The 25,315-nt window shown below is 37.1% G+C and overlaps 1 protein-coding gene across 1 annotated transcript in view; it reads right to left on the reverse strand.

Moving 5' to 3' along the window:
- Positions 1-25,315, reverse strand: part of zfpm1 (zinc finger protein, FOG family member 1) — a 116,292-nt gene that overhangs the window by 14,088 nt on the left and 76,889 nt on the right. Inside the window, exon 4 of the mRNA XM_016230779.1 lies at positions 6,081-6,214. Within this exon, the coding sequence (XP_016086265.1) occupies positions 6,081-6,214 (134 nt within the window). The remainder of the gene's footprint in view (positions 1-6,080; positions 6,215-25,315) is intronic.

Here is a 25,315-nt window from a genome sequence, read left to right on the forward strand (position 1 = left end):
TTTTAACATTTTAAAATGTAGTTTATTTCTGTTCATTTTCAGCCATCATTACTCCAGTCTTTAGTGTCACATGATCCTTCAGAAATCATTCTAATATCCTGATTTTGATGCTCAAGTAACATTTCTCATTATGATCAATTTAGAAAACATTTGTGATGTTTATTATTTTTGAGGAAAGAAATCATTTCAGGATACTTTGGTGAATAGAAAGTTCAAAAGAACTGCATTTATTTCAACTTGAACTAACTTCTTAATGTACTGTCACTTTTGATCAGTTTGATGCATCCTTGTGGAATAAAAGCATTAAGTAAAAAAAACTTTTGAATGGTAGTGAATGGTTGCATTTGTGCACACAATGAACTTGAACTACGTTACATGCTAGTCAGAATGTGCAATTACTATGCACTGTATGTAGTGTAACATCCTAAACAGTCTCTAAAACAGAAAATTAAAAAGTCTTTAGCACATGACAAAAAATGTGGTCTGTGACAGTCTGATATGGTTTTGTCATTTTGCACATAATCAACAGGACCATAATCAGGAAATCTTGGCCCCTATTCTGACATAAATTACATTGAATTCATTACACTGAATCCTTCGTGAATTCAGCTGGAATTGTTGCAGGCCCATTGAGTTATTCCCATATTTCACATTATAAGTCAGCCCTGATCGAACTAAAATGTTATTTTGTGGATTAAAATGAAACAACACTTCAATCAGAGCACAATATTGACTTCATTTAACATACGTTTGTCATAAGGAGAACTATGAACTAACTATGAACGAAACTAACACTGCACCCACTGTACAGTATGTTTCTTCAGAAACAGTGTCCTCTCTCCCTCATTTTTCTGCTTTTTACTCGAGCGTTATCTTCTTCTGTTCCTGTTTCTCCACTATCTCCACCTTTATCCCTCTCCTAAATCTCACTAGAATGATTTCTGAAGGATCATGTGACACTGAAAACTGAAGTAACGGCTACTAAAATTCAGCTTTACCATCACAGGAAGAAATGAACTTTATAAATATATTAAAATAGAAAACTGTTATTTTAAATTGTAATAATATTTTACAGTATTACTGATTTTTGATCAAATAAATTCAGTCTGCATAAGAGACTTCTTTCAAAAACATTTAAAAATCTTACCAATCCCAAACAATTTTTTTTAATAGAATATACTGTATACATTGAATTAATTTAACAAAATAAAGGGAGGTATATGCCTATTTGCCATTAAGGTAATAAAAAATAAATGTAATTTAAATTTTAATTAATTCTAAAAAACAATGTCTTACAAAATAGTCTTTGATTAATTGTTAATAATTAATTAAATAGTTATTAATCAAATAATGAATATTTAGACATTTTTAATGAAAAAGACAAAAGATAAAAACACTTAAAGAATTACTTGCCCCCCGTTTCTGCACATTTTTTGATCAATCGTCTTCTGATGTTCCAACCTAGTCCTCTACATTTCTGAACTTCTACGGGTGGAGAGCAGGGAAAGGTCCTCCGAGAGGTCCACAGGTGCCAATGTGTGATGCTCTCAATTGGACTCCCATTTGAAGCCTGACTTGCTTCCCCTTTTATCATTATGTAGATAATTGAGAGGGGCAATAATTAAGGGTATTCATGCATTCCTTTCAGGGAAAAGCATGTGTAGCGAGGGGTGACTCTCTGAGATCACTCTACTGACAGATGTAGATAAACCAGAGATTGGGATGAGGGTAAACAAACCCTGTTGGTGCGAAAAAGAAGGTTGTGTGAGAGAGGAAAAAAGAGAGAAGATGAAGAGCGCTCACCTTCACGTGTCCTTTGTGGGGTGGCAGAGAGGGGGGAGCAGGGCTCCCCCAAAAAAAGTGGGCTGGAGAGCAGTGGGTGGCGGGGCTTATCGGAGCAGTTCTCCTGGAGAGATTATTGGGGGATTAGTTGAGACGCTTGTTTCTAAAACATGATGAAAAGGCGCTCGGTGCATGATAACGCTTTGAACTCCCCACCCGCTACCATCTTGCCTTCGGGTGACATTCCACGAAATAACAGGAGATGCGAAGTGGAAAGAACAATGGCGACGTGGAAGTGGGAGTCGTTCTGTACTCGCAACTAGTGAATGCTTTTTTGAACACCAAAAGTCTGACTGACAGTTCTGCTCGTGTCAACATCGAAACTAGGCTAATCATGGCATCAATGGCAAGTCCTTACATGTTTATAGTACAATGAACACAGATGCATAAGGATAGAAACATATTATAATATATTAAATATAATAATATTCCATTAGGCCTGGGTGATAAAACGGTATCGATATTTATTGACGGTACACCTTCTTCGATAACGATATTAAAAATGTTCGATATAGAGCGCGATATAGGCACGTGCTATGAGTGACACAGACAGCACACACACAAACACGAACATGAGTGTTGTGCCTGCCTGTGATGAGGAGATTTTGAGTAAAGAATGAATATTAGTTGAATTTAAAATAAACATTTGCATTTGAATGCAAAAATAGTACAATCCAATGTTAGATGTGCGTCAGGGAGCGTCATCAGTGGAGCACAAGATGCGGTGATGATGATGTAAGTGACGTTGTAGTTTAATGTTTTGATAGGCTGGCCCACGAGACGCGCAGTTGCTGCATTATTCATTCAAATATTAGAGAAATATAGTAGCTCAATGCCTAGAAGATCTTGAATAGGTTAAAACCGAAACCAAGCCATTCACACAGAACTCATATTCAGCGCATTTTCTAGACGGACAAATATGACTGCTGCACTCAAGTCTCACACAAGAGATGTAGATAGCCATGCAAAGTTAAAACAGTTTAAACTTTTAGAAAACACGTCGCAAATTTGTGGAGCTTTATTCCTTTTCACTGCGTCTCATATGTTTTTAAAGGCAATCTGTGTGATGGGCGATTCGGCTCTTTGTATTAAGCAATGCATAAATGCGTGATGCTGTTTTGTTCATAATTGTTTATGCAATTTACGAAATTATATTTGATTTATATGAGTTAATTTAGACGTACTGCATGTTTTTTTATAGTCAGTTACTTCCTTGAGTTGACAATTTAATGTGCTGCATTATTTTGCTCATTGCGCCCTCCTGTGGCCTCGGGAGACAAGCCAATAGTTTAACCTATTTTATCTTCATATAAAACATTAGAAATTAGATATTTAAAAAAAAAAAATTTTTGTTTTTGACTGTTAAAACAAAAAATATTTAAATTTTAATTTAAGATTTAAGAGTTAATTTAAAAATACAGTGGTTAAATGTAAAAAAAAATTTCTATTGCTCTTTGTTTTAAAAAAGGTTATAAAAAATGTCAATAATTATCGATACCGAACGATATGAAACATTATATTGTTGATATATTTTTTAGCTATATCGCCCAGCCCTATATTCTATGTTCAAAAGGTGGGGTCATTAAATTTTTTAAATAAATAAATATTATTTTTATTCAACAGGGATGCGATTAATTCAAAGGTGAGAGTAAAAACTTTTAATATATGCTGTTCATGTATGCAAATAAATGCTGTTCTTTTGAATTTTCTATTCATCAAATAATCCTGAAAAAAAAATGTTTCCACAAAACTATTAAGAAGCTCAACTGTTCTCAGTGTTAATAATGCTAAGATATGTTTCTTGAGCACCAAATCAGCATATTAGAATGATTTCTGATTGATCATGTGACACTGAAGACTGGAGTAATATTTGCATAATAATACTGTTTTACTGTATTTTCGATTAAAGATTTTTCCAACCCTAAACTTGAAAGTGTACAATATATTAACACAATATAATAAGAATAATATTACAAAATTACCTAATATATTAATAATCATAAACCTAATTATATTTAGTAAAAAAAAAATTAGTGAATAATTTTGGACAGTTCAGTCACACTTAAAAATGTCTATAACAAACAGCTAGAGCTAAATTCACTTTTCCTAATCATTCTACTTTCAACTGGTTAGAAGTGGATGTAAGTGTATATACGTTTCCCCTCATATTCACACAGTCTCCTGGTTTGTTCTATAATCCAAAGATTTCATATATTTTTTAAATGTGTCTTATTTGTCCAAATGAGCTTTGGGCACACTGTAGTTTTTTAGATGTCTATTAAGAAAAACAGGTGTGTTCATAAATTAGTGAATAATTTTGGACAGTTCAGTCACACTTAAAAATGTCTATAACAAACAGCTAGAGCTAAATTCACTTTTCCTAATCATTCTACTTTCAACTGGTTAGAAGTGGATGTAAGTGTATATGTTTCCCCTCATATTCACACAGTCTCCTGGTTTGTTCTATAATCCAAAGATTTCATATATTTTTTAAATGTGTCTTATTTGTCCAAATGAGCTTTGGGCACACTGTAGTTTTTTAGATGTCTATTAAGAAAAACAGGTGTGTTCATAACAGTTATTTCACAACAGCTTCAAAAGTGGCTCATCCAATCAGATTTTGGAGTTAAAACCTTTGTGACAGTGATAATGGATCCAAAAAAAGAAAAGAAAAGAAAAACTTCCAGGAAACAGTGAAATGACAGTTCATATAATCTTTTTCAGTCTTTGGGTTATCAAAGACAAATTCAAATAGATAAAAGATGTTATGGTGGTTTCAGTAAAGATGCAAATAATAAGATTTACATAAAACAGCCAGCTGAAAGTGATAATCAATACAAAAGGATCTGTTTTTCACGGATGACACATTCAGCTTCTCTCTTAACATCTTAAATGTTACAAACTCCCACAGACTCCTCACACACACACACACACACACACACACACACACACACACACAGTATGACCAAAATAAATACAATTGGGTATGAAAGTGTATTTGGAAAGAATACAATATCATACTTGACGTCAGTTTACGAATAGCCCACTTTGCTTTAACCCAACACATTTTATGTCTCAGATGAAACTCTACAACAGAGACTGAGAAATACACAAGCACAGCCGGAACAGGACGGACCCTGACGCCCAGTGACCCCAGCAGCTCCAGACTCAGGAGGATGTGGAGGGACGGCGAGAGATGCCGTAGGAATGTGAGATTCGACACACTATCTCTGCCAGATACACACTCCTTCAACGAAGAGATAGCGGAGTGAGAGCAAACGCGATAGAATGCGAATGTGAAAGTTCTGCGCCGAAAATCATCAACAAAGCCCTGCCTCGATAACGAGATTTTTTATTTTTATTTTTTAAAAAGAGAGAAAGAGGAAGGGAGAGAGATTAGGAGGAGGTGAAGGAAAGGTGCAGGGAGGGGAGGGAGCGCTGGGTGCACGGCCTTAGAAATTCTCATAATAAATGAAATCTTAGAAATGAGAGCCTATCAAGTAGAAATCAATCACTGGGGTTTGTTGTCCAAGAGGATGGCGCCATGCTGAGATAAAAGAGAAGCGTCTGTCTGGGGGTGGGGGGGTCTAGCCAATCTCGTGCAGGAATGGCCGAGCACAGTTCAGGGGGAAAAAGATGACACTCGCTCAAGACATGCATTGTCATTTGCATACACCCATACTCCCATGGATTACTCCTCACTTTGAATCAGTGCAACGCTGACGTCCGCCCATTCATCCTCAATTTAATAGGTTAGCCAAGGAGGTGAATGATAAACTCATTCCGGTTTTACTTAACACTATACACAATACTTGTATTTCGCTGCCTAAACACACTTGAATCAAACCAGTTTGGAAATTGACATCATATGCAGTTTTTGTATGCAAACATCTTCTATGGAAATCAGCCAAGCGAGGAACTTCGCCTGTGTGTAAGAGTGTGTACGGGCCTGTGTTATCTCTGAAATGTTTGAGAACATGGTCTGAGCCAGGAAACCTCTCCCAGAGCTGACATCACATGATCAGATAGACCTACAACACATGACTGATACTCTAATACAACACAAGGTAACGCAACACATATGGTAACATGTCCACTGATATTCCCAATTCCTATATGGTAACACCATGTTATTTTTACCAGGGATATTATAACTAATGCTATGACGCAACAGAGCTGAGATAGGCATCTTAACCAAATATCCAAATAGATCGCTGACCCCTACATATCCCTCTTACCTCATTGGCAGGTCCATCTGTGGTCTCCCCTGATTGGATGCTGCCAGAAAACGGACCCCACACGGTGTCACCTGACAGGTCCCTGAGGGCCAGGACCTTGAAGTCATCAGCACTGCCGCTTAGCATAAGATCATCTGTTTACACAGAGCAAGAAATTGTGTAAATACATCAGAACAACAATTAAAAGCAGGTAGAGCAGGAGTGTTAGTTTGTTTTTTAGTGGTGTTTGCTAAGGTGACAGTTATTGCTCATATTTAAGTAAGGAAGCACCAATATTACAATTCAAGCTGATAAGCCAATAAGCTGATATTTATTTTCATGTTATGGCCAATAACTGATAAATGGACGCTGTTAAAAGTCTATACAGTTTTGTCTAAATAAATAAAAAAATAAAACAGCAAAAACCATTTTCAATGTTAGAGGTGAAATCATGCATCACCTCTGATATAACATATTACAATATTATTACTGATACTGGTAAATAAAAAATGAAAAATAATTTAAAATAAAAAAGTAATTTGTGTGAATTCTGTGCGAATTGTCCCTAAATAAATGTATATGTAAATATACATTAAAGTAAAAAAAAAAATGTGAATTTGATTATGTTGAGTTAGATAATGCCAAAAGTAAATCTAAATGTAAAAAAAAAAGGAAAAAAATCCAATAATATCATATACATTAATATTATATATGTGTGACCCTGGACCACAAAACCAGTCATAAGGGTCAATTTATTTACATTAAGATTCATATATCATCTGAAAGCTGAATAAATAAGTTTTCCATTGATGTATGGTTTGTTAGGATAGGACACTATTTGGCCGAGATACAACTACCGGTATTTGAAAATCTGGAATATGAGGGTGCAAAAAATATTGAGAAAATCGCCTTTAAAATTCTCCAAATGAAGTTCTTAGCAATGCATATTACTAATCAAAAAAAGTTTCGATATATTTACGGTAGGAAATGTACAAAATATCTTCATGGAACATGATCTTTACTTAATATCCTAATGATTTTTGGCATAAAATAGAAATTGATAATTTTGACCCATACAATGTATTGTTGGCTATATTGCTACAAATATACCCGTGCTACTTATGACTGGTTTTGTGGTCCAGAGTCACATATATTAGATTGATACATAGTTAAATGGAAAAAAAGTAATAATAATGGTAAAAGGAAAAAAAAATCCCACAAAGGGACCTTATCTAGGAGCCAGAATACCATAGTTACTTTGTGGCTCTTTTGACTTGGTTGAGCCAGTATGCAACAACCTACTGTATAAACCACACAGTAATTTGCTAAAACCACTCTGAACACCATAGAAAACCATATCTATTTCAGTCTTTAGCATTATTGAGCATCAATTCCTAAATCGACTACCAAGTCTAGTACCACTAGGGGGAGTTTGGCGCTCACCGAGCAGTGACACTGGACCAAAACAGAGAGAACGGATAGGACACTATTTGGCCGAGATACAACTACCGGTATTTGAAAATCTGGAATATGAGGGTGCAAAAAATATTGAGAAAATCGCCTTTAAAATTCTCCAAATGAAGTTCTTAGCAATGCATATTACTAATCAAAAAAAGTTTCGATATATTTACGGTAGGAAATGTACAAAATATCTTCATGGAACATGATCTTTACTTAATATCCTAATGATTTTTGGCATAAAATAGAAATTGATAATTTTGACCCATACAATGTATTGTTGGCTATATTGCTACAAATATACCCGTGCTACTTATGACTGGTTTTGTGGTCCAGAGTCACATATATTAGATTGATACATAGTTAAATGGAAAAAAAGTAATAATAATGGTAAAAGGAAAAAAAAATCCCACAAAGGGACCTTATCTAGGAGCCAGAATACCATAGTTACTTTGTGGCTCTTTTGACTTGGTTGAGCCAGTATGCAACAACCTACTGTATAAACCACACAGTAATTTGCTAAAACCACTCTGAACACCATAGAAAACCATATCTATTTCAGTCTTTAGCATTATTGAGCATCAATTCCTAAATCGACTACCAAGTCTAGTACCACTAGGGGGAGTTTGGCGCTCACCGAGCAGTGACACTGGACCAAAACAGAGAGAACTTCTGTACTTCCTATAAGAGATAAGTGCAGTGTGATGGGAGTCAAGGCTTTGGTGAGTCACAAACGCAGGCCTGACACAGGAACAAACACAGGCTCCACAAATAGAGATATGGAGCTGCTGACACAAAAGACAACCGTTCACTCAAACTAGTATTTTACATATTTAGATTTTAGATACATTTATTGAAAAAGCTCAAAATGTCCTTGCTACAGTCCTTGCTACTAACTTCTTCAGAAGGAGCTCCGCTGAGGAGGTTGACCTGTGGTGGTGCTCCAGTCCGTTCCAGCATCTTCATCCCAGTGTAGCTCTGTTTAACTACCCCCCTCCCTTTAGCCCCCCCTCCAGTCTCGCTTTTGGGGGTCGGGCTAAAGTGCTGGGTCCGATAAGAGTGTTTGTCTAACACTCTCCATGTCAAAACACTCATCTATCTTCTCTGTATCTATCCCCACCAGAGAACAACAGACAGACGCTGATAAAATGGCTTTCCCACAGCCAAGACGTGGAGCGGGGGAGGGCGTGAGGGAGAGAGAGAGGGCAACAGGAGCGAGAGAGAAGGGTACATAGGTGGAATGGGACAGATGCTGGACAGAAACACGGTACAGAGCGAGACTTGCCAGAAAATATAACTGCAATTGTCTAAAAGGTTGTATTAAATGATTAGTTATAAATCAGTCAGTGGTGGGTTGGGTTGAGGTGTTATTAATGACAGGCTGGGCCTCTATCAGCAGTCTAAAGTCCAGTGTTTTAAATCCACAGCCCAAAGCTCCTATCTACTGTATGTCTTCTAATCTAAGCCCAGCATCAGTGCCCACCCTGACCTCTCACATGACCATATCTTATCACTACAGCAGCCATTATTACCAATAGACTACGCTAAAATAGCACCAGCATAATTCCTACATAAGCAATTCCTACACCATCTGTTTTTATTATAGCTCAGCAGATGGTGACAGTAAACAGGTAGCTTTTCAAGAGAAAAAATAAATATAAATAAATTCTGAATAGGTGAATTCAATGAAAAAGTCCAAGTTAAAAAAAAAAGATTGAGACATTTTTACTAACAATTTAGCATATATTACAAAAATGGTCATTACCAGATGTGACTTTTCTTGTTTTTGCTATTTATTTTTACTCTCAAAGGTGATTCTCATTAGATTAAATACAAAAGTTTTATATAATTACATTTTGAAAAATTTAAAAAAATAAACACTTATCTATGAAAATAATTAATAGCATTAATCGTAATAATAAAAAGAACTACTGTATAACCCTTAATTATTATTACAACTATACACTAATAAGTATTAAGACTAATAATAAATAAAAATAATTACCGTTAACATTATGTTATATATAATGTAATATACCAAATGTATTATATTTATATTATACAATAAATACATTTAATATAGAAAGGAGGGGAAGTGAGAGTGAGAGCCTATAAATGCTCATCTTTATCTTCACATTACAGTATTAAGAATGAATGATTTTTGTATAAAATAAATAAAAGATTTAAAAAAATATTAAATTAAATATGAATAATACATTTAAAATATTCAAAATAATTTTAAATGATTTCAATATTAAAGATTAAGTTTAAATAATAATTTAAAGATTTAAATAATTTCTATATATTGATACTGCAGTTAAACACAACATTCACGTTCTCAACAGGTTTCAGGAAATACACCCAAATGTGGTCATTCTTAACATGAGGGAAGTGTTAAAGTACACAGTGCTGATGCACCTTTCCATCAAGCTAAATTGTTTTCAGGGCTTCTGCTCGACAATTCACAACCATAACCCTCGTGAGCAACCCAAACACCTCCTCTCTAAAGACCAAGAAGTCTTATCTTTAAAACCCTACCATTTTCCCACACAATACACTGACACACTCATGACGCTGCCCTTGTGTTGGGCCACAGCAACTCCCCTACAATAACCCCATCAACCTTACCGATAGCTCTGCGTGACCGGTTCCCAAAAATGTACGCCACCCTTATCGATAGCGATGAGTCCACACAGCTCTTATCAATAGCTCTACACACTGGCAGTGTCCACACAAGCCTTATCAATATGCCTGCCTCCACAGACACCGAAGCAGCCAGTGTGCTATATAAAAAAAAAGAAAATCACCCCAATCATTAACTCAACACCATCATACAAAACAAGAAAGAACGAACGAAAGAAAGAAAGAACGAAAGAAAGAAAAAGAACGAAAGAAAGCTGAATTCAGCTATAATAACATACTAGAGGGAAACGGTCTACAAAAGAGCAATTCTGGAGCAGCAGCAGTGTGGTAAACACCCTGAAGGCAACACAAATCCCTCCACGGTGGGTGTTGTGCGACCAGTCGTACTCGGAGTTATCACAGCCACACACTTCCTTTGAAGGAGGATTCACCTTAACTCAGCTAAAGCCAACCAAAAAAATCAATGGCATCTAAGCTTCCCTACAGTCTCATTTAATGACTAGTTTTTTTACGAATATATTTGTGCTTCTTGTATGCAGGGTTGTTTTTCAAAGATATTTTGGGTTACCCTGTAACCATTGTTATGGTTAGTCTGACTGTTAGTTATTAAAGCTAATGCTCGACAATAAAACTGTCAGAAGAGAAAACAGTAATTATTACACATAACTTCCAATGAAAGTATGGCCAAACGTTTTCCACTAGGAATTGTGTGTATACACACACACACACAGAGGAGAATTCAATAAACAGTTGAAGAATTCACATCACAAACATCCAAGATTTTGCAATTATGTCTCTGTCAATACCTGTTGTTTTATTATTTTAGCGAATCTGATGGTAAAACAACTAGAGGTACCGATAAATTGATACCATATCGGTTATCAGTCAATATTTGACTATTATGGACACATATTTTGGCCAGAAGAGACAGCATAAAGCACTTTTTGCTTCACAAGACATTAATTCATGGACTAGAGTCGTGTGGATTACTGTAATGTTTTTATCGGCTGTTTGAACTCTTATTCTGACGGCACCCATTCACTGCAGAGGATCCATTAGGGAGCACGTGATGTAACGCTAAATTTCTCTAAATCTGTTCCGATGAAGAAACAAATCCATCTTGGATGGCCTGAGGATGAGTAAATCAGCAAATTTTAATTTCCGCGTGAACTATTCCTTTAAAGTTAATCTTTAAAAAAAGCACACTAATAAAATCAGAAATCCATTTTTTTATACTGTACATTATAATGCTGTGATACCGAATTTCACTTGTAGCATTTAAAATGACTGATTTTCGTTATTTTCTTTATTAATTTAGACAAACAGTATAGAACTTTGATATCAACCATTTATCAGTTATTACACACAACATTCAATTAAATTCCATTCAAATGTATTTGTACAATGCATTCCACAATACATGTTGTTTCAAAGCAGCTTCACACACAATGTATGTTTCAATGGCACAATCAGGAAGTAATCCGTTATCAGTCAAAGATGAGTCTGTCACAGTAATATCCACAAAAATAATAAGTTATTAAATATTAACCGTATCTGCCAGAATTTGAATCCCTAAAAACAATGCATTCAATTAAACAACACAATTCGCTCTTAGTAATTTCTCCCCTCGATATATTTTGATATTTGACAGGTAACAGCCTGATACTTAATTTCCATTTTCGCTTTAACCTTATCACAGATGTTCCTGAAAAACACTCAATATCAGTCCAACACAAACAAAGATCCTCATATTCTCATAACAACAACATTGAGTCACTTCATCTTTTTAAAGTCCCAGTGACTCCTCTTTATTGGCTAAAAAGAGCATGTAGTTATCCAGTCGCCCCTATCCAGGTTTCCGTGGCTCCTTGGGCTCCTCTATCAGGACTAATTGATTTGTAAAAAGACTATTGTTGATATCAAATGAGCAGATCGCTCCACGGCCATTGATTTTTTGACAAGGTACAACAGGAAATCTTTATCGGAGCCACACTCCGACCCTACGCTAATAGGTGGGGTTTAACCTCTGCTGAATGACAAATCCCACACTTTCCTAACCTGTACAGAGTGGAAATAGTGTTTAAGTGTGTTCGCAGCAAGCATGTGTGTAAAGGAGTGGTTATTCTGTAGTTCAACAGGAGTGATCAACAATCCACACACACACACACACACACACACACACACAAAATTCAACAAACAGTCCCTGATAACTCACCCAAGCGTCCGTGGGTCAAAAAGTTCAGTTGAGAAGATACAAATTTCTGGGATAGGCATCGTATATTCAGCGCGGCATCATTTCCATTTTACCCTTCTTTTGCTGGGTTGAGATAAGACACCTGTGTTGCCACTCTCATCAGATGAGCTTCAACAGAACTTTATCATTGACATTTACTACTGTTTACACAACTAATTTCTCTTAACTGTACTTCTGAACTTTTATCTGACCAACACAAGGCCTGGAGAAGAGCCGATGCCAAACATAAAATATGCAAAGGGGTAGGGAAGATGAACTATGCTCAAATAGAAAACGTTCCACACTGCTGCAAAGATGTGGCTTTGAAGACACACGCCTGGAGAAACAAATAAAGACTTTGAGCTATATGTTAAATTCCACCATGGAGAAAAAAAAATTGGAGTGTTGAAGCGAGTTTATAGCAGAAATGCAGGTCTGATAGAAATATATTTCGGTATGAATAATGTTTGACCAGGATAATGTAACAAGAAATAAGGAATCGAGAGAATAATGACAAACAAATTGTTGTATGATGAATCATACTAGATCCTTTAAGCCTTACTAAAGTGTCCGCTCACCCAAACCAACAGGGAGCGACAAGTAAGAAAGGTGCGGTTATAGTCTTTACAGGGTGTTATCTACAGAAAAGGAACAAACTTTATGCTTCCTCTTTATTTTATGGGGTCAGTAGCTTTAGTTATCTAGCCACAGGTCAGTAGCTTTAGAATCTAGCCACAGGAGGTCACAAGCCAGTGTACCTTTTGTGCCGGTCCCAAGCCCGGATAAATAGAGAGGGTTGTGTCAGGAAGGGCATCCGACGTAAAACTTTTGCCAAATTCATTATGCGAATCATGAACATGACTTCCATACCGGATCGGTCGGGGCCCGGGTTAACAACGACCGCCATCGGTGCCGTTGACCTACAGGGCACTGGTAGAAATTGGGCTACTGTTGGTCGAAGAAGGAGAGGAGGAAGTTGTGTGAGAGGAGGAAGGCGTGTCCGTAGGCAGAGAGAGAAGAGGAAAGGCAGGAGTTTAGGACTGAAAGTAGGGACTTTGAAAGTTGGTACGATGACAGGTAAAGGCAGGGAGCTGGTAGATATTATGCAGAGGAGGAAAGTCGACATTCTGTGTGTCCAGGAGACCAGGTGGAAAGGGAGCAAGGCTAGAAGCATTGGAGCAGGGTTTAAACTGTTTTATCATGGTGTGGACAGGAAGAGAAATGGAGTAGGAGTAATCCTGAAGGAGGAGTTTGTGAAGAATGTTCTGGAGGTAAAGAGAGTGTCAGATAGGTTGATGAGTCTGAAGCTGGAAATTGAAGGTGTGATGTTGAATGTTGTTAGTGCTTATGCTCCACAAGTAGGTTGTGAGCAAGAGGAGAAAGCCAGATTCTGGAGCGAGCTTGAGGAAGTGATGCAGAGTGTTCCTAGAGGTGAGAGAGTGGTGATAGGGGCAGACTTTAATGGACATGTTGGTGAAGGGAATAGTGGGGATGAGGAAGTGATGGGGAGGTTTGGTCTTCAGGAAAGGAACCCAGAAGGACAGAGGTTGGTAGACTTTGCTAAAAGTATGGAGATGGCTGTGGTGAACACGTACTTTCAGAAGAGGCAGGAACACAGGGTGACATATAAGAGTGGTGGCAGGAGCACACAGGTGGACTATATCTTATGTAGACGCTGTAATCTGATGGAGATTAGCGATTGCAAAGTAGTGGTAGGAGAGAGTGTAGCTAGACAGCATAGGATGGTGGTGTGTAAGATGACTCTGGTGGTGAGGAAGATGAAGAGAGCAAAGGCAGAGCAGAAGACAAAGTGGTGGAAGTTGGAAAAGGAAGAGTGTTGTGTGGTTTTCAGGGAGGAGTTGAGACAAGTTTTAGGTGGTCAGGAGGTGCTTCCAGATGACTGGACTACTATAGCCAAAGTGATCAGGGAGACAGGTAGGAAGGTGCTAGGTGTGTCATCTGGAAGGAGGAAAGAAGACAAGGAGACTTGGTGGTGGAATGAGGAAGTTCAGGAGAGTATCCAGAGGAAGAGGTTAGCTAGGAAGAAGTGGGACAGTGAGAGGACGGAGGAAAGTAGACAGGAATATAGGGAGATGAAGCGTGAGGTTAAGATAGAGGTGGTAAAGGCCAAACAGAGAGGTTATGAGCACTTGTATGCAAGGTTAGATAGTAAGGAAGGTGAGAGGGATTTGTATTGGCTTTAGTTGCATCACAGCCATAAACTGTTTTGCTACAGGGACATTAGAGTCTAGGTAGCTTTTGACTGGACCAAAATGTCATCCTACACGAGAAACACTGCATTTTAAATGCAAATATATATTCTAAAAGGATTTTAGCCTACATAATTAGCTTTAAAGCAAATGCACATGAACTAAATTCCACAAAACTCCAATTTTGATTTCATGGGGGGTTTAAATGATGTTTAACAGGTAATACATTGCTTTGGGATAATAATTGTGTTTAATTCTCACCCTTAATGCTGTGATTTAATTAATTTATATATCTGAATGTCTTCTGGTTAAGAGACCATATAGATGCTCTATAATCTTCTGTATGACTGCAGGCCTGATCTCGCGTATGTGCGTTTTTTCCTTGTCTTCCACCACCGTTACCCTTTCACAAATTGAAAGTAAGGACCTTCCAGAAACTCGTCCTGATAATCACACATAAATTAATTAGAAAATGTTTCTTGACATTCTCGCTGCATAGACAGGGGAAAAGACTCCGGGAAAAGCCATCAAATTAATTGTACGGTATGTGACTTTGATAATTAATTCAATAATTATTTCATGTCTACTTTAGCAACTCCTTCTGGCTGGAAAAAAAGGACATTTTGATGATAGCGGTGTAAGGATTTAAGTTCTGAAAAGAAAATATGGGAAATTACACTGAAATACAGCAGTGAGAGAATTTAAATACCAAAAACAAAAACACACATTTGGACATTTGAAATACATGCATATCACTGCATTAAATAATAAAATATAAAACCAAGTGGAATCTGCAAACAAATGATTCTAGACCTTTTCTCTAATTGCTTTAATCCAACCAGTCCAAAGGTAATAAAGTATTTTTGTAAAATGTTTTGCATTAAAAGTGTCCTTGTGGCTTCTTTCTTTACAATAAATGCTTGCATTTTTAAGTGTGGTTTGAGCCCACTGCATGTAGCAAATTCATATTTAAAAATGTGTTTGTACAAATAATTTAATTGGATTTAATCTAACCATCTGTATAATATCAATGCAAAACAACCAGGCAGACGTGGCAAAAAGGACCCATTTCTTCAAAATAAAATGTCTCCAGATATTTCTCACATATTTAAACATGCTCAACTGTTTTCAAGTTACGAATGACAGATGCAAGTGGCACACAGAGAAGTCAAGGCCTGGTGGAGGGAAGATATAGGGCAGGAGGGAGGAAAGACAAACTGAAATGCGGGGCACAGAGAGAGACAGGAAACGGCAGGAAAGCGTAGGCATCTGATAGGGCTGTAATCGGCGTGCCAGTGTCCCGGCTGCTGCCGCCAGTTCGTGGGCCACATGGAGCAGCTGGAGAGATAGCAGCGGGGGACGGCAGTGAGAAATGTTCCTCCAGATTAAAGCCCACACCTCTCAATCATCAACAGGGGAAGCGAGTGACGGACAGAGGAAAGAGTATGTTCTTAATTACAGATAAATGCCCCTTCCTTCACAGTCAATCATCATTGTGTGAGCCGTACGCGCAATTCACACACAATGCTTCTAAATATAAATGGTTTCAGTCTGAGAGTTTCGTGTGACGTGTATTAGGTTGCCGTTGAGCTCCGTTTAACCACTAGTGTGGGACGATTGTCCCACAGCCCACTGTGCACAATAAAGTTCCAGCATTCTGCAGGTGTTTAGGATGCATGCCAAGAGTAAAAAAAAAAACTCTCATCAGTGTAAAAATATAACCTGATAAATTCAAGACATTTGTTACTGTTAATTTATGATATGAGCTTTAACGTAACTGAGTATAACCCATCAGACAATTTGATTCTTGGAAAACCAACAGAGTTGAATTTGGTTTCTTCTTTCATTTTTTTTTCAGATGTTGCAAAAAAAAAAAAGCATGCACCAGTGGCTGTGCTGGCCCAGCATGACCAAAAGTGGCTTAAAAAAACAAAAAACAAATTCTTAATGCATTTAAGACATGTTAGACTAGCAGCAGGGATGCCAATATTACATTTTGGGCCAATACACTGAAAACAAAAATGATGTAGAAACAGTTTTAACTCAGAAATTGCAAGTAAATTTCACTACTGATTACAAAGAAACAGCAAGTAACACACCAAATTAAATGTGAAATTTAAGTAGAAAAACTCAAATAGTATTTTCTTGTACAACAGTCTAATAATCTTTGTTTTAATCACAACTTTAAAAAATACACATTTTTTTTACAGCCTACCAATAGGTAAAAGTTACCAACAGATATAGCTAATAACCGGATATTAAAATACTATACTATTTTGTCAAAAATAAATCACCCAAATTTACTTTTAACATTTCAAATGATTGACTTTACTTTTTAGTATGCAGTATTATAATGCAACGTATGGATATTAATGTTATGATTTGCTGAAGATTAGATTTAAATGTGTTTTTTAATTATTAGTGTTGTTAAAGATAAACTTTAAGTGAGCATTAGATGGCAGCAAAGATTATCTCAATGTAAAAACAAGAAATGCATGCATGCACAAATTAAATATTCAATATACAAACAATATTAACAGATACAGATAAATGACAGTTCCCACATGTCAGGTAAGGAATCTGGGGAACACGCTGCGCTGGGATAAGAGGGTAACGTGGGGAAGTGAGAGCGACTGAGAATAGAAGTTAACGGTGTGACGCTGGTCCCGTTCTGCTCAGCCTCAGATAACAGCTTTGCCCGAGTCCCTCATAGTGCAGCACGACCACAGCCGGATCTCAGGAAGAAATAATGAAAGATTGCAGAAGAAGGCAAGATAATCAGAATAACTGAAAACCATCAACTTCACAGGCTGTCATTCTGACATATCTGTGCTGCTAAAACATTCTCGCCGACACAGGAATGAAGAAAAAAAACACATCAAGTTTGGTACCTTGGCAAAATACCAGGTGCTGTTGTACAGTACAATGGCACTTTATGTAGCTCTCTGAAAACACCTGCTATCATGCTCCTTTTTTCCATGAACCCGTTACAGCATTAAACTTTCCTGTTTTCTCTCTAAATATATTTATCTAAAGAAACAAAAGAGCCTACAGTATGCAGAAGATTAATGGTCAGACACAATTACAGATCTGTGTATAACTGATATCATATTGTTTTAAGTTTATGTACTTGAGCCTTTTTTATGGTTAGTATTTATGTTGTACTGTTATGTGTAACCCAAATCAGCTTAACCACACTAACCACATAATTGATGAGTCTGACAGCATGTCAAGATTATCAGTATGTCTAGGCTGAGCTGAATTTTTCCGAACACAGAACAACATAGCAGTTTCAGGTTTCCACAAAATTATGCCCCAAAAGACACGCAAGAAATTATGAGTTAGGAAAAAAAGAAAGAAATTCAGCAGGATTTAGATCATCAAAGGTCTAGCAAAGCATCAGTGCTACCAATGCCCTTCCATTGAGAGTGACAGCAGATCAAAATAAACTTGTGAATGAATCTTTTGAATTAACTTTGAAATGTGGAGCACAATTGGATATTATATGCATACACTCTGGCGCTCTGATCTAAGCTTCCTCATTCAGCAGCGAAACAATGGTTCCAGGGATGAGATTGAATGACTCGCCAGTGAATTTCACTCCTGCAGTCGGGTGTTGTAGACACGTCTGATAAAACCTCAGACTGCAGGCGCTTTTGTCTCCCGGAGAACAATATAAATATGTTTAACAAGGACTACCACATGCTACACTGTATAATTAAATTTGGCTCACTTGTTTGAACAGTAATATTCAGTTTTTTTTTATTCATTTTATTTAAAGCTTAAGTGTGATTTTTTTTTTTACAGTGAAAAGTGTAACCAGTGTGGCACATATAAACATTGATGCTCTTATTAGTTTAAGAATCACAATCAGCGTGACACAGCAACACTGGTTTGGAATGGGGCTCTTTGTCCAACCAATGGAAGTGTTCGAGAAACCTGTTTAATAACAATCACTATTTTTGCTATTTTTCAAGAATTCAAAAAACACACACTTCACCTTGAAAATGGCATAAAATTAGTATACAATATTCACAAAAAGTACAAGGAAATGCTAAAATAAGAAAAATCCAAGTTCGATGCCTAAAATTATTCTATTTAGACAACCTCACAAAAACAAGTATCGATGAAATATTAGTAAATAATTATAGTAATATGGCTATTATAATAAATAATAATCTTAATAAAAAAAATTATTTAATAGTTTTATTAAAATTAAATGTCCTTTTTTTTAAGATTTCTTTTTGGCGTTTTTTTACGTTATTATTATAGGACAGTGTAGATGTGACAGGAAGTGGGAGAGAGAGGGGGGCAGGATCGGGAAAGGTCCTCAAGCTGGGATTCGAACTCGGGACACCCGTAGCGCAATGGCGCTATAGACCAATTCGGTGTTTGCAAAGAGTGATGATGATTTTTTTTGTGGGCAGAGCCTATCTGGTGGCAGAAAATTACAGTTTTCAAGTAGCAGTCTATGGAAGCCACGGAATAAAATAATTTTTAAAAAGCCAGATTTGAGTTTATATTTCAAAATTCTGACATTTTTTGTCTGTCTATCTCGGAATTCTGATAAGTAAAAACAACTCGTCATGAGTTTATATCACTTCTGGCTTTTTTTCCTCAGAATTGACAAACTCACTATTTTTGAGTTAAATCGACAAACTTGCATTTGCAAGAAAAAGTCAGAATTGTGAGATAAAATGCATAACTGTTATGTAAAATGTTAATAGTAATAGGTTTAAAAATTATTTAATGCTGTAACTGTAGGGCTAATACAATACGTTCCCTATGAACTGCATATGTGAATATTATGTAGACCTATTGTTTAAATCAAATTTATGTTTTAAAAGTAGAGTAATCATAGCAGTTTTCATCCATAGTCTCTGTTTAAACATCTGCGTTTAGTTTCAAATGGCGTCTTTAACAACAGTATTCTATAAAAATGATTTGCATTCCAATTATGACATCCAAAGGCACAAAAATAAAATTTTCTCTTATTCCATGGATTTTACTGATTTCCCTCCACTTGTTGCAGTGTCTTTCTGCCACCGCTATGCGCGTACAGCTGCAAGTGACGTAACTGTGACGTCTAAATTGGTAAATTTGTCTATATGTCGCCGTGCTGCCCCCAAGGCTATTGGGTGCCAACTTAACATACTTTTTAAAAGTTACTCTTAAATAAAAAAAAACTTAAATATATAATATAAACACTCACAAATATATATAACACAATAAAAAAAATTGCAGCAACATCTCCAATATGTGTGTGCATGTATTGCAGGAACATTTCATGACATTGCACTGACATCTGCAAATACATTTCTTTTGAAATTTCGTTCCACTCTCTCCCCCTTTCTGAGCTGTGCTGATATGTTTTTAATTTTCCAGTGCTCAGGACTCTTCAGGAGGTCTATGCAGATTTTCCTGCTTCTCTGCTGACGCTGTAAAACCTGGCCAACACCTCCGCACCTATCAGCATCTCTGCAGCCCTCTCATCAATGCCAGTTCCAGCACCCGCAAATAATTTATCAGCATTTAAATGCCACTGATAATATGCACACGCTGCTCCCTCCGATCCTTTATAATTAAATATGATAAAATCCCACCACACCGGGTAAATAATAATAATCACTATTATCATTGCCATTATAATGCTTTATTGGAGTAATTTGAATAACTTGCGTGGATAAGGAATGCTGGTGGGGAGAGAATGCTGGGCAAGCAGGAACGTTATATGCGGTGCTAGTTTAGTCAAGGTCTAATTCCATCCTGTGAAACTCCAAAAGAGAAAGCGAGATGGAGAGAGAGAAAGAAAGAGGGGGAGAAGGTGAAAAAGGAGCAACGGTCCGCCAGCTAGAAGGGATTACTGTGACGGCCATTTGCATATCAAGAATTTTAAGCAGAGAGGAAAATATCAAACCCTCCAGCCAGCAAGGTCATTTTGAAGATAATTTTTTTCTTCATCATTTATTTTGCATATCATGCCGCAGGACAAGTTATAGATTAAAAAGCTGCTTTGCCATATCAACCCATTCCTGACACTTCTGCCTCTTCACACTTCTGTTGACACTTCATTCAACAGAACCCCACCCTGAAAAATATTCTATAAAGGTACAGAAGCAATTAACAAACAACAAGCAAGCGTTTTCCACGGACATTAGGTATGGATGCTTTAAAGGATGGATAGACTACATCAAATTGCGATATGCGCTATACATTTATAACGGTGCATTTTTTCTAAGCATTCAATTAAAAAAATATTTTTGAGTGACACTTCTAAATGGTTGTATAATACGCTAAAAGACTCTTTTTTTATACAGAATTCAAACTAAATTGTGCCCAGTATACTGGCATTTCTTAAAGACTTGAATGTTACAGCTTCAAAACCGATAAGGAACTTATAAATAAGCATACTTGTTTATTTATGGCCTATGTTCTATCTCTTTATCTATGTGTTTGTGTATGCGTATACAATAAAGCTTTATGCACACTGATAAGAATGACATTGTATGAGAACCTGCCAACTGAGAACTTTCAGGAAGCATAAGATCAACATACGAAAGGTTAAACAGAAATAGGAAAACACTTTCAGAGATATATTCAGTACAGAATGACAAAAACACTGAAAAACTGCAAAAATTATGTGTTTGGCTGCCACTACACCTTCATACCCTAGAGAAAGAGGTAAAACAGGAGGTGACACCATCAGACAAGGCCCAGTCCTCTCTAAATCAGTCAGGTCGTTTACACCAGAACTACACTAATTACAGTGAAAAATGGGAGGAACGCAAACAGTCCCAGATGAAATGGTTTTTCCACTGAACCGAACGTTAAATTCCCAGAGGATTATGGAAAAAAGAGGTGACATACACCAAACGAGTGCAAGAACAAACACACTCCTGATGCTGAGGGGCCAAAACAACAAGAAACAAGGAGGAAGTGCATGTCTGCATTCGTCAGGGGGTGTTAGTGGTGATGGAGAGACCAGTGGTGGGATGTGGGGTGGTGTGAGGGGGGGTCATGATGATAAGGGAAAAATTCAGACCGGTCAAAGTTTCCCTTTTGCCAATCGTGCTACTGATAAAGGCAGCGCCTGCTCCAGTACTGATAGAAGGCCTATCTCTCTCCTGCTCCCCCCTCTTTCTTTCTCTCCCCCTCTTCCTCATTCTCCTGGCAGTTAGTTTGTGAGGGGGAACAAAAAGCCTATCGCGCTCAGATCGCCAGCTCTGTCATCAAGCGGCAACCGCACAGCAATTAATATCACTCCAATTACTGTTAAAAGGACAGGCTGGAACAGGACGATAAACACATCTTTGACGTGAAAAATTAAAACACACACATACACACAGTGAGACACGCATATTTAGGCGATTTCTAAATATTCGAGATAAAGAAAATGCCTTGCATATTGAATCATGTCATACTCTACTAGATCCCCACTATCGCTATAAGCTGTACTGCTCAGCCGTGTGGTCCTGAGAGAAAAAGATGGAGAAAAACGATAGAAAAAGCCGTTTTACATTATCCAGGCCGATATTAAAGATTCCCAGTTTGTTTTTACAGCGAGTACAGTAAAGTCTTAAAGTTCTAAGGATGTCTTAAGATTTTATACAACCGGTTTGAGGGCAAGAAAACAACACACAAAACATCCTAGAGGCTGATGCATACTTATCATGCTTTTGCAATTTTGAGTCTTTAACAGGGTGATTGGCATTGGGGAACAACTAGGAACATTGTTGCAAAGAATAAGGCCCACTAAAGTTGAAAACCTGAACTGAAAACTTGTTTAAACTAGCCTAAGCCATTCTTTGCTCTATTAATCTAAGCTGGTCTTCAGCTGGTTTATTGGTCTCCCTGACTGACCAGCTGAAAGTGGCCAAAACACCTCTAAAACCAGCAACAGACCAGGTAAGACCAGCAAATCACCTTAGAATGGTCTAAGATGTGTTACTTATTTTCTGAAGGAATGGCCGTGGTTCTCAACAAGTTTTGCTTCAGGACCCAGAATGAACATGAAGTGACAACCAAACAGAATAAATGTAAAAATGCCATCAGTTCAAATTTTGTTATACAATGTTTTTTTTTATTGTAAATCATTATGAATATTAAGTATTATATATAATAGTATATTATAGTTTTTTTTAGCTGCTTTGTACCACAAATAGAGAAAATAAAGTGATCAATGGTAAAACAGCTTAGTATGAATTCATTGCACTGGTTATCTTACAGCAAATCAGGGCTGGCTGGCTGAGAGAAAACACAAGTCCCAACTCTAACAGAGACTGTTGGTACATTTCTGACACATTGTGTGGTCAATAAATGCACTGGAAATTTGTCAAGTATTTAGATGATAACTTTGTGATCGGACCCTGCAGTTAAAGCATTGTTTAATGAGGCTCCATGGGATACACATCGAAAGTTTATCTGAACTGGCTGAATTCTCAAGACATGCCGCAACTGTGATGTCACGGGATTGTGGTACACCATTGCAGCACTGAGAAAATGTGACTAAGTGTTGGGAAGTGTACGGTATGTTCACAAAAGTGATACGAGAATGACAGTACTTACTAGGGCTGGGCGATATAACGATATTATTGCATATCGACGATGTCTCGTAAGTATCGCGATGTTGATGTCAACAGTCGATTATCGACATTATCGGGAAAAAATGACAAATGATAAACCTAGTAAGTTGTAAAAAATATTTTACATAGCCCCATAGTCACCATATAGGTCTTTTTGCATGCAAGGATGAAATAATTTAGTAGGAGGGTTGGGCATCGAAAAGCTATTCCAATTTTCGGAAATCAGATCAGATGCATAAGGTCAGGAATCAAATTACTTGTTATAAAATTACATTTCGATTCTGCTTCTCGATTTCTGTATGCGCTTTTATTGTGATTTCAAAAGATTCAACTGCAAGAAGACGAAATAGAACTCACTTCTGCACTCGCGCGCTGTTTTCTGTGCTGCACACACACACAAAAGCCGCCTCTTATATATGCAAACACTGGACTGAGCTCTCTTTCTCGCATTCTTACACATTCAAATGGACAAATACACACAGAATTATATCAAAATATCCCATAAATACAATCGGTTATGTCTTAAGTGAGCGTAAAGAGCTGAGAAAGAAAACCAGGGTGTATTGGATCCGTGCATTGACAGCAGCCGCTGCCGCCAGTCATTAATGTTAATTTAAAGAATGAAAGAAAAGAAAATCCCTCACTGATCTTGACTGAATCACTTTTGTAACCTCAGTTTATATTTTATTTGCCTGTTGTTTGGCGCCGACTACTGTAATGGCAACGTGCATCTGTGTGCGATTATTTTGGAGATGCGTTCCAATATAATTTATCCTTATTTAGGGTATAGGCCTATTCTATTTTGATCTGCAGTTTAATAAAAGTTAAACAGAAAAAATACAAAAAGTAGCACTGCATGTGTTTCTGAATATTTATATAAACAGGCTGCATAATGATGACAAACCACAAACATGACAGGTATAATTAAAATACGCACTAAAAATCAGCGCACATTTCAGTGCAATATGTTTACAGATTTTTTATACCGTGTATATAATATAATTATGTTTAATTAAGCTGATATATAGCACTATAAATACGGCTGAAGACATTATAGTACTATATCATCGGAAAATAGGTATATTTTATTCAAGACAATATTATATGACATCAACATGCATTTATCATTCTTACAATCACCGCCAGAACGTTCAACTTCACCATGATGAACTTTAAATTGGGTTCTATTATTTTTCCTCAACAGTTCTCCTCACAAAACGAAATTCATTTCAAACACAAATTTGATAAGAACACAGTGGAAATTATTAGCAACACCAAAATAATAGCAAAGCTAATGTTTTCTGTTAGTTTAAGCCCAAACTAAGAAAAGTAAAACCAAACTTTGCCAAACTTTTTATTTGGCAATAATTAAGACCAAACTGAACATGGTGTGTGTTTATGGTGCATGTCGGCAATGTTGTCTCGGCGGGGGCGGGGCGTGGTGGAGGTGGGGCTTATGTTACGTCCTTATGTGATACTGACTTGTCGTTTGAGTATTTTCTTGTTTTTGTGTTCTTCTGCTTGAGTTCCCCCCCCCGTCGCGTTCTGTCTATCCCTTTTACTTTCACTTTTGCAGGTGACGTGCGGATTGGTCGGCTCACTTGCCAATCATTCGGGATGAGCTGATTGGGTCTGATGATGGGAGGGGGTTGTTCTTCCATCGCGCTCGCTGATTGACATCCACCTGTGCTATATAAGGGAAATGCCAGTGTACGCGAAGGCCGGCTTTGTGAACTTGGGTTGTGATATTCTTTTTGTGTGTTTGGTTTAGAGTGTGATGTGCTGTGATTGCCATGTAAAATAGCTTGCCTACTTGGCTGACCCGAAACTCCTGATCTGTGACATTTGAGAGCCTTGTAAAGATGTGTTAAAACTGGAAGGAGGTAAAGGGGTAGGTAAGTTATGTCACGTGACTTACATGGTGCACATGTAGTTTGATTTTGTTGTTAGACACACTAGGTTAGGGATTTGTGCCATTTTCTGTATTTTTTGGTTTGGTTAGTTAGTGAAGTTGAGTTACGACGTCTCGGACGTTGAAGACGTTTTCCTTTTCACATTTTTCTTTATTTTAGTTCAGGACTAGACCAAAAAGGGTTAGTTAGATTCTTTTTGGTTTTGTTACTTTTTTTT

Source organism: Sinocyclocheilus grahami, unplaced genomic scaffold (assembly GCF_001515645.1).
Source record: "Sinocyclocheilus grahami isolate Dianchi unplaced genomic scaffold, SAMN03320097.WGS_v1.1 scaffold377.1, whole genome shotgun sequence".
NCBI classification, from domain to species: Eukaryota; Metazoa; Chordata; class Actinopteri; order Cypriniformes; family Cyprinidae; genus Sinocyclocheilus; species Sinocyclocheilus grahami.